General features: G+C 41.3%; 2 protein-coding genes across 3 annotated transcripts in view; one reads left to right on the forward strand and one right to left on the reverse strand.

Moving 5' to 3' along the window:
- Positions 1-16,774, forward strand: part of INSYN2B (inhibitory synaptic factor family member 2B) — a 90,951-nt gene extending 74,177 nt beyond the window's left edge. The window contains exon 3 of the mRNA XM_078653375.1: positions 16,444-16,774. Within this exon, the coding sequence (XP_078509501.1) occupies positions 16,444-16,630 (187 nt within the window). The 3' untranslated portion in view covers positions 16,631-16,774. The remainder of the gene's footprint in view (positions 1-16,443) is intronic.
- DOCK2 (dedicator of cytokinesis 2) overlaps positions 1-17,278 on the reverse strand; it is a 2,042,522-nt gene that overhangs the window by 910,872 nt on the left and 1,114,372 nt on the right. The window lies entirely within an intron of this gene.

Genomic DNA, 17,278 nt, shown 5'->3' on the forward strand with positions numbered 1-17,278 from the left:
GAAAGTACAGAAAATCTATCGAGGATTCGTATCAGCTGCCCCCGGGGATGCTCCTAGCGAAGTAGAGATCTTGGTGCCTGAAACTCTGTCAATCCTGCCGAGTATGTCTAATGAGGTATTCGATACTCTGAGCCTTAAAATTAAATCTGGCTCTCCCTCAGATCCTCTGAAACCGGAGCTTTTCGCCTCTCTCCCGCCTCTCTGTCGCGAGCCCATTATGGAATTAATCAATCTTTCCCTCAGTGAGGGCGTGGTGCCATTACCCTGGAAGCAGGCTGTGGTCAAACCCATCTTGAAGAAACCGAATTCTGACCCCCTGCTCCCGGAGAACTACCGGCCCATCTCCCTCCTGCCTTGGACCGCCAAGGTTACGGAGGCACACGTGAATACCATTCTGTCTGCCCACCTTGCGCGTAATAACATCCTTGACGAGACTCAAAATGGGTTTCGTGCGCAACATAGCACTGAAACGGCTTTGCTCTTTATGATTGAGCATTTGCGATCAGTGCTAGACGCGGGGCAGACCGCGGCGCTCCTATTGTTAGACCTGAGCGCCGCGTTCGACACGGTGTCTCATGACATTTTGCTGCGGCGTCTGGAGGAAGTGGGGATTGTCGGGAAGGCTCTTAAGTGGTTCCGCTCATTCCTCTCGGACCGGTCTTTTAAAGTAGCCATTCCACCTGGCCAGTCCTTGTGTCATCCTCTGGAACTGGGAGTCCCTCAGGGCTCTGCCCTCAGCCCCACACTATTCAACTTGTATGTGAAACCGCTGGCTGCTGTCGTCAGGCAATATGGCCTTACGATGACATCGTATGCCGACGACACGCAGCTGGCGGTGACACTCAGTGGGGACCCTGAGGTGACTGCACCCAGATTCCGGGCAGGACTGATAGCTGTGGCTAGTTGGATGCGTAACAACTGCTTACAGCTTAATACTAAAAAGACCGAGGTCCTGATTGTGGGGAAGCAGGCGGAACTCTGGGGAGACCAGTGGTGGCCTCTCGAACTGGGGGCGATGCCTATCCCAGTGGAAGAAGTAAAAAATTTGGGGGTATGGCTGGATTCTAACCTCTCCTTTGCCAGCCATACAAAGAAGACAGCAGCCACCTGCTATGGCATTCTGCAAGGACTTAGACCAGTTCTCAAATTTTTCGACCCTCCCACACGTCAACTGGTGGTTCAGGCCTCTATCCTCTCACGGATAGACTACGGGAGTGCCTTGCTCCTTGGAGTCAATCAGGCTGAGGCGACGAGGCTCCAGAGGGTGCAGAATGCTGCTGCACGGGCCATTGTAGGTCTTCCGAGACGATGTCCTGTCTCTCCTGTCTTGGCCTCTCTGCACTGGCTTCCGGTCAGACAGAGAATCAAATTCAAGGTTCTCTGTCTGGCATTTAAGATCTTAAAGCTTTCTACTCCTCCGGCCTTGACAGGCCTTATTTCTTCTTATGTCCCCACGCGATCCCTTAGATCCGAAGCCCAGTATCTGGCGAATAAGCCTAGGTTCAGGCTTAGCAGGATGGGAGGACGTTCCTTCCGCGTGTTGGCTGCAGACTTATGGAATTCCCTTCCTGTTCATATTCGGGCCCTTAACAGCTTGACCCTTTTTAGAAGGGCCATCAAAACCCACTTGTTCATCTCTGTAGGCTAATATCCCCCTCTGTTAGCTCTGATCTGTTGTGTTGTTGCATATGATCAGGCGCCAGGACGCCCCTTCGCTGGGGCAGCTGTTGCGCCTAATAAATGTTATTAACATAACATAACATAACATAACATATATATTCATTATTACACAACTGTTGTCAGGTATTTGTTGTAAGTCATTAAATCGAGAAAAATAGACTGCATATTATCGAAGGCATCCAGTGCACTTTAGGAATGAAGTTTCTGATTGTAATTTCTTTCTGGAATGCATTTTCTGTACTTTAATTGAAAAACTGTGAAGGATTGTTAGAGAGTGTACATGTATCTGACAATGAGAAGCTGAGACTGGGCAGCATCCGTTCTCCAGCACAGAATCTCTCTGGGGCCCTGAACACTTTACTACTGTTGCTTCTAGCTTAGTCACGCAGCAATAAAGAAGAGTTATGGTACTAATATGGTACATTGGTGATAGTGCCTTTCTTTAATGCTTTCTGGGGGACAATAGCAGGTGGATTAATGTTAGATGGGTAGCATGAAACTATCTTCCACTGAGAACTCCCCACCTGGGAACAGATGAGGTCATTTTTGTTCCATGACTTCTATTTCATAATCTCTTCTAAGATTTTCCAGAGACTACTCATATTTGTACATGCACACCTTTCTGTTTTCATTACGAGTATCTCCTTTTTCATATGAAAAATATTCAAAGATTTAGATAGTCGTACTTACAAATTAAAGCGACAATTCTGTGAATGTGCTTGAGCACAAGCTTCTCAGCTACTAGTTTGATAAAGGTGTCATGGGAACAAATAAAGCACACTGGGCTTTCGAGTCAAATAAAGAGGTGAGTCAAGTTGTTCGTATGCAACAGAAGCTACGTTGGTGTCCAATTAGTGAGATCATCTGACAGGCCATTCTATGTAATTATGGAGGCGCTGCAACGTGTGTTGTGGGCATTGCAATAGACTGATTCATTTATACCCTAATAAAAATATATGCTTTAAGTGCCTCTGATACTTGCTGAATGTATGACAGAATCCTGCATGTGTTTTTCACGTATGCCTTAGGAACTCCATCATTTGAAGAAATGTGTCTTTAGCACGTATTATTTCTGCAAAAAAGTCTGCCTTAGGGGGGTGCTGGATATTGGAATATTTTAGTTTACTATTCTAACTCCAGTCTGCACAACAGTAGGGAAGGTGTTGGACTTCAATTCCAACATCACTCCACAATTTGCGCTCCCTAACGCAAGTCGATTTACCGACTTGCATGCAGAACAATTGCGTGCTAAAGATGCATTTGTTCTGCTGCCGGCGCTATGAAGACACAGCGTGATTGGGGCTTCGTCTAAAGGATGTTTCCCATACTTGCCATTGTGCCCCTTTCCTGTACAAAAGCTCAAACATTCAAAGAGCTGGTGGATAAGATAATCCTTTGAAGGCCTTATCAGAAATGTCTTATCTAAAAGCTGTGAAGGGCCTATATGCACCCTATTTGGGCATGCCGAAGGTTCGATTGAGAGAGTTTTGAGGTAGGTCATTGGCATTGTGAAATGCCCCAAAACTCTAACGAATGTGACTAAGTCTTTGCAATACTGGAACTTACTTTTAAACATAATAACAGTAATAGATTATGCCTTTCTTTTATTGCATGTTGCGCTATCACATTGCTATGCGTTCTGTACTTTATCTACTTGATGTGGTACCTAGTCTAAAAATAACATCTAAAGATCAATCATGGTTTTCAATTATATAGAATTAAAAGAAAACAGAATGTGGCAGCTCCACCTGGCGTAACACAGGGTGATTTTTAATTTCTGCCTCCAATTCCCAACTGTGCAGGATGCTTTATGGATAATTAAACAACCTTATGTTACCGAATATAAGGAATATCTTTTTTTTAATTTTTTATATTTATTAAGTTTTCATTTGGCAGCAGTACAAAAAGTAACAATATAATACAAAACAGAGCAAAACAGAGCAAACAGGCAAAGTACTACTCTTCTCAATGCTTATTCCTACAAAGTCAGAGGTTAAGTACTAGAACCTCTCACGTTCCAGTCCATTTTGCAATTGGAGACCATAGTTTTCGACCAAATGTTTTATTAGTAATACCTTTCATTTTATATAATGCTGCTTCCAAATAATACATTGATAATAACTTAGTTCGCCACATAATAAAGTTGGGTGGTTCTATATCAAGCCAGCCTGATGTTATACAAAAACGATATGCAGACATGCAAACAAACATAAATCCTATGTCCGTATCAGAAGTCATATTTGCCACATTTTCATCACATCCAAAATTTACCATTGGTGCTGTTAGTTTGACTTGAATAGACAGTTCTGCCGCCAGAAAGTGTTCTATCTCCGCGATAAATCGCGCCAGTTTCAGGCAGTCAAAAAACATATGTACAGCATCAGCCCCGTGTAAATTACAACGGCAGCAATTTGTCCCTCGCCCAGCACTCCATTTTGCTAGCTTCCCTGGTGTATAATACAGCCCAAAAACAGACATATAATGCTGGCTGATGAGCGACCCATTCAGTAAGACACTTTTTGCAATTGCTAAACTTCTCTCTATATTTACATTTTGGGTATTCATTTTGCTCTGCCATTTAATCGCTATGGCCTCCAAATTATCCTCCCTTTGTTACAAAATTAATTGATATAGAGGTCCTATTCTTTGTCGCCTTTTAATTGCTTCAAGAATATCAATACTCCCCAAGAAAATTAAAGAGTTTAAAACTTTCTGTAAACAGAAACTGCGTACCTGAAGATATTTAAAAAAATCGGCACGAGATATATGATATGTATTCAATAGATAATCAAATGAGACTAAATTGTTATCTATGAATAAATCTCCCAGTGTTCTAATACCTAGAGTGTTCCAGTTATGCATTACCCCATCATTAAATATCTCTGGGAGAATAGAGCAGTTCTGTAAAGGAGTATACCGATTTAAGTTCATACTGAGCCGAAGTTTCTTTTTAATAGATCGCCAAATCAAAAAAGCTGTTTCTACTGTCTTAAATTTCGTTTTTTTATAGTAGCTCGGCTCTATTACCCGATTTAGACACTGCTTAGCCTCTGTGCCCAGAAGCATTTCATAAATTGACGGAGATAAAAATTCCTCTATGAAGACATCCGGTAATAAACGAACATCCATGTCTTGCATTATTGCCATCCAGTGATATAATTGAATGTTTGGAATGCCCCAACCCCCTCTATCACGAGGTAGTTCGCAGCTTTTAAGTGCTCTCCTAGCACGGCGATACCCCCATAAAAATCTGGAGCACATTCTCTCTATACGAGCAAAGTACCCTGAAGATATCAACAGAGGTATAGCACGAAAAATGTATAAGAACTTTGGAAAGATTAACATTTTAATCACATTACTGCGGCCAAGTAAAGACAGCTTCAAATTATTAATTCTTTCCAAAGTTCTGTTTGAGGATATAATTACAGGATCCAAATTAGTGGGAATAATATCCTCAATGGTAGCTGTGATTTTAATCCCAAGATACATGGCTTCTTTGTCTATTTTCATATTCTCAGGGTGCCCTGCCATCGAGTGTATAAGCTGAGTTTTATCAATATTCAGCCTATATCCTGATAGACGGCCAAATTCTTCCGCCGACTTTACAATAATAGGTAGTGCCGTATTGAGTTCAGCTGTTACGACGGCAATATCGTTGGCATAAGCGCAGACTTTTACCTCCCAACTGTTTAGCTGTACTGGTTTGAATGCCATATTCTCTTCCAAATTTCTTATAAATGGGTCAATATACAGAGCGAATAGCAAGGGGGAGCAGGGGCAACCCTGTCTCGTCCCCCTTGCTATTCGCACCGGCCCTGACAGAGAGCCAGAGATGCAAATGACCGCTGTCGGGTGAACATAAAGTGTTTGCGTTGCTTTGATGATTCCTGCGGGGATCCCCATCTTTACCAGCACAGACTACAAGAAGGGTCAGTTGACCCTGTTGAACGCCTTTTCGGCGTCCAACAGGGCCACCCCAACCGAAGAGCCAGTCCCCTGAGCCCAATCCAGCAGAGATATTATGCGCCTGACGTGGTCAGTAGTGCCTCTACCATGTATGAAACCGTGTTGTCTTATGGAGACAAGCCCTGCCATTAAATCATTTAATCGATTTGCGATCAATTTCGAGTAAATTTTACTGTCAGTATTCAACTAAGAGATTGGCCTATAAGACCCCATCTCTTCTGAGTTTTTTCCCTTCTTTTTAAAGATAACAATTTTTGCTTCTGCCCATGATCGCAGAGCCAACCCAGCGAAGGGCTGACAGCAAACATCCAACAATTCTTTTTTTAGTTGGTTTCTAAATGTTCTGTAGAATTCCAACGGAATATTATCTGGCCCTGTGGCCTTACCCAAGGTTAACCCTAATATCGCTGTCTCAATCTCTCCCCAGTCTCATTGGGGGTGCCAAGAGGGTCCTTTGCTCAGCTTCAGATAGAGTTAATGGACTTACGTCCTTTAAATATTCATTTGGATCAGCGGGTTCCCCTTCCTCACTATAACGTTGCTGATAAAACTCTTGAAAGGCTAACAAAATCCCTTCTTTTGTTTCCTGTATGTCCCCATTCAGATCCCTAATTTTTGTAATATCATTAAATACCTGCTTCTCCCTTGCTCTCTTTGCCAATATTCTTCCTGTTTTCTCCCCGTACTCGTATGCTGATTCCTTATGTTGAGTATAATTAGTTGCTATTATATCAGCTAACTTAGAGTAAAAAATTTGCTCTTTTGATTGAAAGATCATTTTGAGCCAATTTGCTCAAATCAGAATCACCACCTTGGCTTAGCACTGCTGCTAGTTTTTCCTCAGCTCTTGTTATTTCATCAAATTCTTCTTGTTGCTTGCTTAAAAATGTGCTCACGCTTAGACCCAGAATAGCTGAGTGTCTCGCCACGGGCCACCGCTTTCAACGTATCCCAGACTATTTCCTGAGATGCCGTACCTTTATTAATGGTGAAAAAAATTCGCCTATTACTTTAGACATATGTAGGCAATACTGTGTATCTAATAATAATCGGCGTTCAAAAGACCAGCTTGGTAGTTCTAATTTACCCCCGTGTCAATACTCAATTCCAAAACAACAGGATTGTGATCCGATATTAGTTTGGGATGGATCTGGATTCTAGTCTGTATCAAGAGAGCATGTGGGATGAAGAAATAGTCCAAGCGGGCAAATTTTAGATGTGGGGCAGAAAAAAAAGTAAACCCAGGGTCTTTCGGGTTCTTCTCATGCCAAACATCATAAAGGCCTTGCTCCAGAAGTAGCCCCTGCAGGGCAGCATACCCAAGTTTTTTCCTTCCGGTATAACCTAGATTAGATCTAATATCTGCCCCTGCCTCCACATTGATGTTACAATCTCCACACAGTAGAGCTGGGGTGCGCCATTGTGCCAATTCTACATTAATAAAATTGAACATTTCTGCATCGTTCAAATTTGGGCCATATAGATTACATAGTGTGAACCCTTGCTGCCCAACTTTCAATTCCGCAATTACCCATCTACCCCATTTATCTGCAGCAGACTTTACACACACCGCCAACCCCCTTTTTTTAAGTATAGCAACTCCTCTCTTGATTCCAGATTGCTTAGAGCACACTACCATATCCATCCCCATACTCTTTAAATATTCTCTATTGGTCCAGGCGATATGGGTCTCCTGCAAACAGAGTATGTCTATACGTAATATCTGTATTATTTTCACTAACATTTGTCTTTTCCAAGGGTCATTTAGGCCACACACATTGAATGTACAGATCTTAATCTTTCTTGCCATGAAAGTTTACAGTTTTATTAAAACTTTAACTCCAGACATCTCTTTTAAACCTCTTATCCGTGGGTCTTTTTGGTGCATCTCCATATGAATTATATACCTTAACAGAAGCTTTAACAAACAAAAAAAAATATTTAGATACCGTACTGCTGCCATTTTCACCCCCCCCATACCCAAACCTCGTGCCCCCCTCTTCCACTCACCACCCCTACGAAACAACCCTCCCCTCCCCCCTCCCCGCCTCCCCACAAAATGAAGCCCAAGAACCATCAGTCCCTGCAATGATGGAGTACCGTGTCCCCCCCCCCACAGTCCCGAGACCAAAAGCTTATCCTACCTAAATCAAAGAAGAGAAAAAAACATAGACTTAAGCTAAGGAAGAAAGAACGAAAGCGAAAAAAAAAGTCAGCAAAGAGAGAAGAAGACCGAGAGAAAGCAACAGATTAGCCTCTCTCTAAAGCCGTTTGCATAGATGATTAGATTACATCAACCTTATTGCTCTATCCCCTTCCTTCTGTGTCCTTCCTTCCCCTCCCTCTCCTCTCCATTTCTCCCCCCCTCTTCGTCCCGTTATTACTAACAGTCCCTGTCCATAATCTACAATCTGCTATCTACAAAGATTCCAGAAACTCTTTCGCCTGAATCTCTGACTGGAAGTATTTAGTCTGGCCTTTAAACATGATCTTGAGTTTTGCCGGGTTCTGCAGGTAAACAGTGGCCCCTTTCTTTTGAAAGTCTGGGATGAGTTGCCTTAAATGCCACCTTTTAGAGACTGTTGCATGGCAGAAGTCCGGCCTGACGAAAAAGTTACATCCCTTGCCCGTCGCTTTCTTATCTGGTCTAGCACGGTCAAAGATATCTTCTCGTGCTAGAAAGTTATTAAAGCACACTAATATCGCTCTTGGCAGGTTCTCCTGGCCTTGACGAAGTTTCCTCACATTGAAAGGGAACCTATGAGCCCTCTGAACTTCTTTTGTCCAGTCCCAAGAAGTAACATCCGGAAAGGCTTCCTTTAGAAGTTCAGCAATAAATTTACGAGGATTCCCCCCTTCCAGCCCCTCGGGAACCCCGAGGAAGCGTAGATTTTGACTCCTAGCGTATTTTCTAATTCACACAGCTTGTTACTCAAATCATCACGATGCGCCTTGATGCTCTCCAACTCCTCTTTCTGCACCGCAGCGCAGTCTTCTAATGCGGATATCCTTGCTTCTGCATCAGTTACTCTGTCGGCAGTTTCTGCACCTAACTTTATCGCCCGCCTTACAGCGTTTTTCACCTTGCTGCATGTGGCCTGGACCCGTGTTATTTCGGCTTTGCTCACGGCCCTATGTCCCATTATAGTTTCATAGATGTTAGCAAGAGTGATTTCCTGCGGGAGTAGGGTCTCAGAGAGTCCTGGATCTACCTTTCTCATCTCACTCATCCTTTGTCTCTCCTCTACTGTTTCTCCCGTAGAAAGGCCAGATACCTGAGAATGATCTTGCATGGCCTCTGGATTTTCTTTTCTCCTCTTTGCCTTCTTTGTTATCTTCTTTATAGTGGAGGCACTACAATTAGGCGAAAATCTGCTTTCCCCAATTGATTCGTCACCGCTACTAACTTCGCTTTCATTATCTATCCAGTCTTCATCTGACGACTTTTCAGACAATGAGTAGTAATTCTCTCCAGATTCTGGTACTGACAAGGCGCCCTGTGAGCCAACCTCCTTCTGCGATAAGTTAGAATGCATGGCTGTATCATCAGCGCCTCTCCTTAGCCCATCTCTCAAAACGCTATTTCCAGGATTACCCAGCTCTTGTTCCAGAAATTCTTGGGAATCTCGAGATTCAGTATGTCTCGTAGTCTGCGCTTTGTCAGGCTTATCCTGTATTTCAGGATTATCTATATGCGCGGCTGGTACCCCCAGGGTATTTGAGGTTAGTGTTAAGGTTGTAGTTACTGCACTGTTTTCAGCCAGCCCAATTAGGCCATCATTGCTTCTGGAGCTCTGCTGCTCAAACATGGCAGGAAGAGTCAAATTCTGTATTCCTTTCTTCGGGGGTTGCGGAGCTGCGGAGCTCCTTCCTTTATCACCTTTGTCGCCTTTGTCGCCATCTTTTTTCCTGGCTCCAAGAGTATTGGCTACATTCAATCCCACAGTATTAACAGTACTACTACTAGTTAGTTCACTGGCTGACGGTGGGGTACTCTCCAACTCCCTTACGCTCCCACTGCTAGGGCCTTCAATGCCTTCAGCGCTTCCCCCTGTATCTGGTTCCTTATTCTTGCCACTTCGTGTAGTTATTTTTATAGTCTCTTTTTCTCTTTCTACATTCGCTACGTGTTTTGTTGGCATCTTCTTTCTACTCAGAGTGCCTCCTTTTCCTCGAACAACCCGGCTTTGCAGCCCACCAAGCAGGAATAGGAAGGTAGACCTCCAGAGTGGTGCTCTGCACCGAAATGTTATTAAGTCACTCAGCAACCCCCTGCTTCCGTTTTATAATGATACTTTCACTGTGTTTTTTTTTTTTAATAGCAATGTCAGTCAAAATTATCGGTGCTTATGACTCACCCTTTTCTTCGCTCTTTGCAGTCTTCACAATCTTTTTCACAAAGGTGAGGGTGGGGTGGGTCTCCACCTCCTATCCTGTCCCAATCGGACCGCCTCTCTACCTCTCTGCGGGTCAGCTCGGCTCCCGTCTCACCACAGCTGATCTGATGCAGCCAGCTGATCTAATTCAACCAGCTCGGAGCTCTCATTCACGCCGACCCAGCATCTAATTCCGCTCTTCCTGCAGACCGGTAAATCACTTTCATGTCCTCGCTTCGTCCTTTCCTTTGGTACCGACCAAAAACCGTCAGCGCTACTAATTTTGGCCCCCGGAGTGGGAGAGAGGGACAGAGCTGCTCACACAACCCACGCCACGAATGCCATCTTGCCTCCGCAATAGGAATATCCTATTGAGCCAATCAATTAAAAGAATAAAAAAACATTTTTGTAGCAAAAGGCCATCCCCGATTCATCGACAGAAAACTGTTAAGTCACTCTTTATTTTTGAAAAACATTGATAACCTAAACGTCGTTTAGAGTAGTCTTTAATGGAAATAGCTGTACGACAAGTACAGAAAAAGTATTATGGGCATGTCAAAGCACATGAGCAGATGTTAACCCCTATGCCACAAGTTACAATTGAAGGGAACAAAGTAACAGCATCTGCGCCTAACACTAGTCTATGTGGAGGAACAATAACCAAATAAAACCCCACAAAGGACCGTATGTATAAACTGTAGGCAGAACAGGCACCACATCATCTACCACAGGTAGACTTCAACAACTGCGAAAACAGGATTGATGTATGCACCCAAAGGTTTCTCTAGTGGTCTAGTTAAGTAGCAATCATTTTCTTGTAATGTTGAAATGGGCAGAGGGTCACCTTCCTAAGATAGGAATTATATATTTCATGCAGACAGCTAGCCCCAGCCAGTGCTTAATTTGAGGAGATGGTTACTTGTGGAGCCCAACGGAGTTTGACTCAGAGCAAGAAAGATTAAAAACAAAAGGGGCTAGGAGGAGAAGCGAAAACTGTGATGGAGGGAGAAGGTATGGAAGAATGAGACCCGGCACAAGTGACATAAAGGGAAAGAGAGTTTGTAGTGGTAAAAGAAAAAGGCATGAGGCGCAAACAAGACTACACAGCTCGACATTTATCAGTGTGGGCTGCAGTCTTCTGAGAAAAACTCTGAGCACAGGCACTTATTATTTGACAGAATAAGCTCTGCTGAAGACTTTTTTCAGTATAGCAAAAGACAGCCTTTTAGTATTGAGGAGCATTTTAAGGCCCTAGCCCAAGAAATATGATGTAAAATCAGACTCAGTAGCACATTTTGAAAGTGTTAATAGAACGTATCAACAACATTACATGCCTCAAATTAAATCTTCATATATTTTAATGTTTAGCTTAATGTAGCTTTCGTGGCAAGGTGTGCAGAATGTTCTACTTCCTTCTGTTCAATCCCAAATGAGTCTTCAGTTCTGTCCTGGATGGACATTTCACTTCTGCTGATTGGTAGTATACATCAAATACACCAACTAAATCAAATGAAGTGCAATAAAGGCACTACAAAACTACGTTTAACACTATATGGACGAAGAGAAAGATTCAGAAATCTTTGTTACAATTAAAGTGTAATTTACACATCACAAAATTGCTATCAAACGTTGGTGACATAATGGCTTTTCACGAAGACAGATACATCGAATTTATGCTTGCACCTTTGTTGTCTATATTTATGGAACCTGTACTCAAATGAAGAACTTACAAATGGAAAGCTAGAGGTGTAGAAGAGAATCACCTTCAAACTACTCACCCATACCCACAAAGCCCTCCTCAACACCGGACCCGCCTAAATGAAAAACCGCCTCACTTTCCATGCACCCCAAAGGTCCCTCCGCTCGGCCCAGCTCTCCCTTGTGACGGACCACGCATTAAGAAGACAATATCGGGAGGATTCTCCTTCTCTCTCCTCCCAGCCAGAGCTTGGAACTCCCTCCCTCTACACCTCCGACAGACACCATCGCTCCCAAAATTCTTGAAGGACATCAAGACCTGACTCTTCGACAAAGCTCCATGATCTTCCGGGAGCTGCATGCCCCCCCCCCCCAACCACCCTTCTTGTCCCCAGTGCCTTGAGACCCTTTCGGGTGAGAAGCTGCACTTTATACACCTTGATTGATTGATTAGAAATTGCCTTTTTCTCAGGGAAGTATAGAGGAGCAAATGACCGTTCACAGATTCATAACTTTGTGGGTAAGTGCCAGCAGGTGATAATGCATTTGTAACTTTTTAATGCATATCTCTATTACAACTGAATGATTTAAGGGTAAGTGGAGAAATAAGTTTTAAATAGATCCTGAATATTCCGATGTTTTCTGTCAGGTCCAAATTGGCGAATGATCTAGGCCGCTGTTCTGTTTATCCCTATGTCACAAAGATAGTGGTAACTGGTAAAACCTGTATTGTATACCAACACTTTGTGGAAATTCATGCCTACCTAACTCACAAAATTTCCAGGCACATGTAAGCAAAATGTAGGGACTAGATGAGATACTCATGTAAGAATACATGATTTATGTACATTCAGCTACGTATGTGTTTTTAATTTTAATGACCAGTATGGACCATTTGCAGTGCATTATCAACAGTAGTCCTTTTCAAAGAGGACAGGTTGTATGGTACTACACTGATGCTGTTAGTATCACCTAACAATAAAATATCACCGGCAACCTCAAGCTACCATTAATTATACTGCAAGATAAGTATATACTTACTACACTTAACTCCACACATGGGATGTAAATATAAGTGGATATAGTATTACTACCATGAGATATATCGAATGTGATAGAGTGACGACCCCAATCAGCAGAAACTTCCTAATGCACAAGCAGCACATATGTGAAATCAGATAAAACAACTATTTGTCTAAAGTTCTCAAAAATAGCCTACCTATAAATAATAGTGTAATAGCTATATTCTTCAAATGAATCAATAGCACAGGCTTGTCTATAAAAATGCTTCCCAGCAAAGCACCAAGGCGTACAATTTGTATTAATTTATTTTGGACAAACATCCAAACATGACACAAATTTCTGCTCGGTTGCACCATGTAAGAGTTATGTGAGCCATGTCCTCTTCATAACAATAATTGGGTCCCATCTCCATTTTCCATGCATTTTGTGCCATGTGCGGGTCATTTTCTAGTGGCATTCTGTACGAAATCCTAACCAGCTATTACCAACAATATGTCCGTAGCAAAATAGAACTGTCAGGGACTAGAGACACATTTCTGGTGATCGATGTGTCTTTCTGAGCAGAATGTGATGGATATACGAGACAAGACTAACATCAATCACGACTGAGGAAAATATAATACATGGAAATTCACACTTGACTTGTTCATGATATTGTAGTATGTCTAGTACAGGAAATAAGGTCATGGTGTCTGCACTAAACATCACCTGCAATCAAATTCACTACAAGCAAAAGAAATCACACCATAAAACATCAGCATAAATAATGAAATGATGAAGAGGAACACTAAACAGAAACAAAAATGCCTTTGATAATCTGTTGGCAACATGAAAGAGGAATTAAAAGCATACTTTACTATCCATGTCCTAGGATGTTTCTAACAACATGATCATTTTATAGGTTTTCTATATGCCTGTTTTTGTGTGGTGAAATATATTTATTAATGTAAGTAGGTTGTACCATGCACTAGAAATGCATATTTTGAAATATGACTCCTAATCTGTTTAGGTTTTAAAAACCACATTGTTGTTGAATTTCATAAACCAGGGTAGAATTAAACTGGTTCATTTATAAGTATGTGAAGTAGTTCGTATGCAGCAATAATTCACGTCCTCTTAAATGCCTTTATGAATTCCTGCCAAAACATCTAAAACGAGAAGATTTAGATGCTATAAATACACAGTTAATACAAGCAGCATGGACTGTACCTTCGTTCCACTTTTTCTAATAGAGAGTTGGGCACTTCGGAACTAACCAACAAATACATTAATAAGTGAGTAATATAGTACTCATGTAGTACCAATTCACATACTCCTAATGCCTTCATGGATTGGTCCTCACTTTGTAGAATCAGACAGTACAAGTAGTTGTAAAGCGCAATCATTCGGCCCTTTTAGTTCCGTCATGTTTAGTTATATTTCAAGAATTCAGGTATCCAGAGTGACAATTAGATGACAGAAATAAAGTGATGAATTTAGCAGACAGGATTGGGAAGATTTAGTTTACAAGATGAAAGGTGGATGGCGACAGCAATTAAATAATTGGACGCTACATTTAGCATAACAGGCATTTTACTGGAGCCAAATATATCTTTAATTTTAAGCTAACTACTGCATTACAAATTATAATGAGAAAGGTTGTGTAATTGTGAAAAAACGGAGCATTAGTAGAGCGAATATAGATTATTACACAACTCTGTTAGTTGGCCAAACACTACAGAGACTACTGTGTTTTTACATGGAAGAAAAATGAATGAATGGAGATTCAATATATACTTTTTTCAAAAGTTTTATGTTATGTTACGCTTGCGTTTATTTCTATAGCCCATAACTCACAGGGAAGGGTATTGTGGCGCTGATGTCTGTGCTCCTAGTGGATACAGAGTTTTTTGGCAACAAAGAAACTTAAGAAGTAGAGGTTGACATATCGGACATCTGAGAAAAGGGGTGCTAATTAACTTCTCGCAGCAACAAGAAACATTCAATGGATGAGAAATATAACATTGTGAATTCAGGGAATTGAAAATAAAGGTGCAGTTTTATATAGCGCTGTCAAGACCTGAGGGTATGAGAGCACTTTAGAAGATATGTAAATAAGTAAAATCAAACTACATGGGGTCAAAAAGTAAGACAAGTATAGAGCAAATCAACAATAAGGCAGTAGCGTGAGCATCAATTCAGTCTGAATGAGCCAGGTGACTACTTTGGAGGATCTTGATGATGGGGTTAGATTTATTACCTTGAATGCGCTGCCCCGGGCAGTGGTGAACTCGCGCTGCCCTGGTGGCAGCTCATTCATGTGAAAACACAGAGCAGCGGCTTGCAGCTGCTCCGTGTTTTCACAGTGCAGTTGGCAACCCGCCTGCACTTTTGAAGTGGATTACGGATCCTCTTGCAGATGATTGTAATATATTTATTCTATTAATTTCCATACTGTAAGGACATCTGAACTTAAAACTCTGCTGTATAGTGAATGAGAGAGGTTTGCAGCACAAACAAACAGGAATTCAGATCTTCTGGTTTATTACCACTTGTTGCACTCAGATCAAGTTACATAAAGCCAAACACATTGTGGAAGCTGCTAGATTTTGGTGGCAACATGTATACAAATGTGCTCTACAGTAAAAAATTGAAGATTTATAAATTGGTTAAAAAAGCACAATACATTTCCCTCATATACATAACAGTCTGAGTATTATGTATTAGTATGAATAGTATGAATTAAAAAAAGTCCTCTCTATTTGTAATCCAAAAGACCTTGTCCATTTTCGAAAAATATGTTGATTATAAAATACCCTGCTCTATTGGTTAATTTTGTAACACCCTTTTCAAATCAGGAAACTAAAGATGGTATCATTGCAATCTGAAGAGGGGGTAAGAATTACATTTTTAGACACATTAGCACATTTAATACACCTGTTCTTTAGCCTTCAAGTACATGGTTAAAAATAATATATACTGGAAATTTCTCAGTTTGTGATGCAGTGATAAAAACACATACATTGATCTTCTTAATGTAAAATAAGATTAATGATTCCATGTAATAGGGGGCTCATTACGATATTGTAGCAGTCTGTGACTGCCCGACTATAGGTCGGCAGGTTCCAACTGCAGAATTTGGATGCAAGCGCCCTATGGAAGGTCAGAAATATACATTTTCAATGGCAGCTTGTGCGGCAGGCGGAAAAGGCCCACAGCACAAGTTGACATTGAAAAACGGAGGTATTTAAACATACCTGCACCGTGTGGCAGACACCATGTGGTGTCTCCACACAGAGAAGGGACGTTTAGGGGGGGAAGGGACCTGCTAGTGACTGCTAGTGCAAGTCACGTTCCGACAGCCTTTCAGTGTCGGAAAGGCCGACAGTCAGTAGTTTGCGGTCTGCCCGACCTTGTAATTGGTCTCTGGGTGGCTATACTCTTTTGTAGCACAAGTCCATATTTTCCTCTAAATATAATTTTGAGAATTCTTTATACTCATTTTACACTAATAATGATCTGCATATACGTAAACAGTCATCTAAATGAATAATTAATATGCAATGTAAATGTGTTGGTGTCTTTTTCCACAAGGTGGTAAATGGTGATGCAGCTGCCATCGTGGTGTGGTGGTTGAAGTGAGAACTTCAAAAAACAAATACAGAACATTTACAAGTAATTAAATATCCCTGTTAATATACTTTTTTTGTTTGTTTCTTAGTGTAGAATATGATTTCAGACAACAAGAAGGCCGATTCCACCCCGTTCTCAAAACACTGGATCAAGTGGAACAAAGCTCAGTTTCAGACCCTGTACAAAAAACAGAACCTGATATTCCAATGCCTGAGAAAAAGGACATACAAAGGAAAGCTAAGAAGATGAAGAAGAAATGCTTTTGGTGGCTCTAGCTTTCATATAAGATGTTTAACAATGGCCCTGAAATGAACACTCAACCATCGCAACATTTCAGACTATTGATGATCAGAAAAACATTTTAAATCACTATATATAGTACATTGACTCACATGAGAGAAGGTGTCAAATTAAACTCAGTTGATGTGTTAAAATAAATGTGATGCACAGTGAAGACCATATTTTACAATCATTTTTATAGAGCTACTTAGGATTATAAGTGATATACTATTGGGCTTTTGTGATATTAAAATTTTATTTAAAATAATTTAATTTGTGCTCATATTGTGAGGGTTATTTGCGCAACAAGCAGGTACATGTGGTGTTCTAACTAATGAATTCAAGGACAACATATCTTCAAACATAGGGCCTGAGTGTGCATGGTTTGAAAAAGTGTTGTCACGGGGATAAAGATACAAATTGTTCAGAAACTTTCAACGAAAAGTGAAGATGCTTCACAATGTTGAACTTCTATGTAAGCATGGTTCATAGGTTTGAATTTACCAAAATATGAATATATCCAGGTGAAAAGTCATGAAGAAAGTCAATCAACAGAAGCACATTCAAACCTCCTTTGTCTAGGAAACTAGTACAGGTTAGTTAATATGGATGATAAATTCACTCTTTTTTACAGGTGTGCCATA

The sequence above is a fragment of the Lissotriton helveticus genome, chromosome 7, assembly GCF_964261635.1.
Source record: "Lissotriton helveticus chromosome 7, aLisHel1.1, whole genome shotgun sequence".
Lineage (NCBI taxonomy): Eukaryota > Metazoa > Chordata > Amphibia > Caudata > Salamandridae > Lissotriton > Lissotriton helveticus.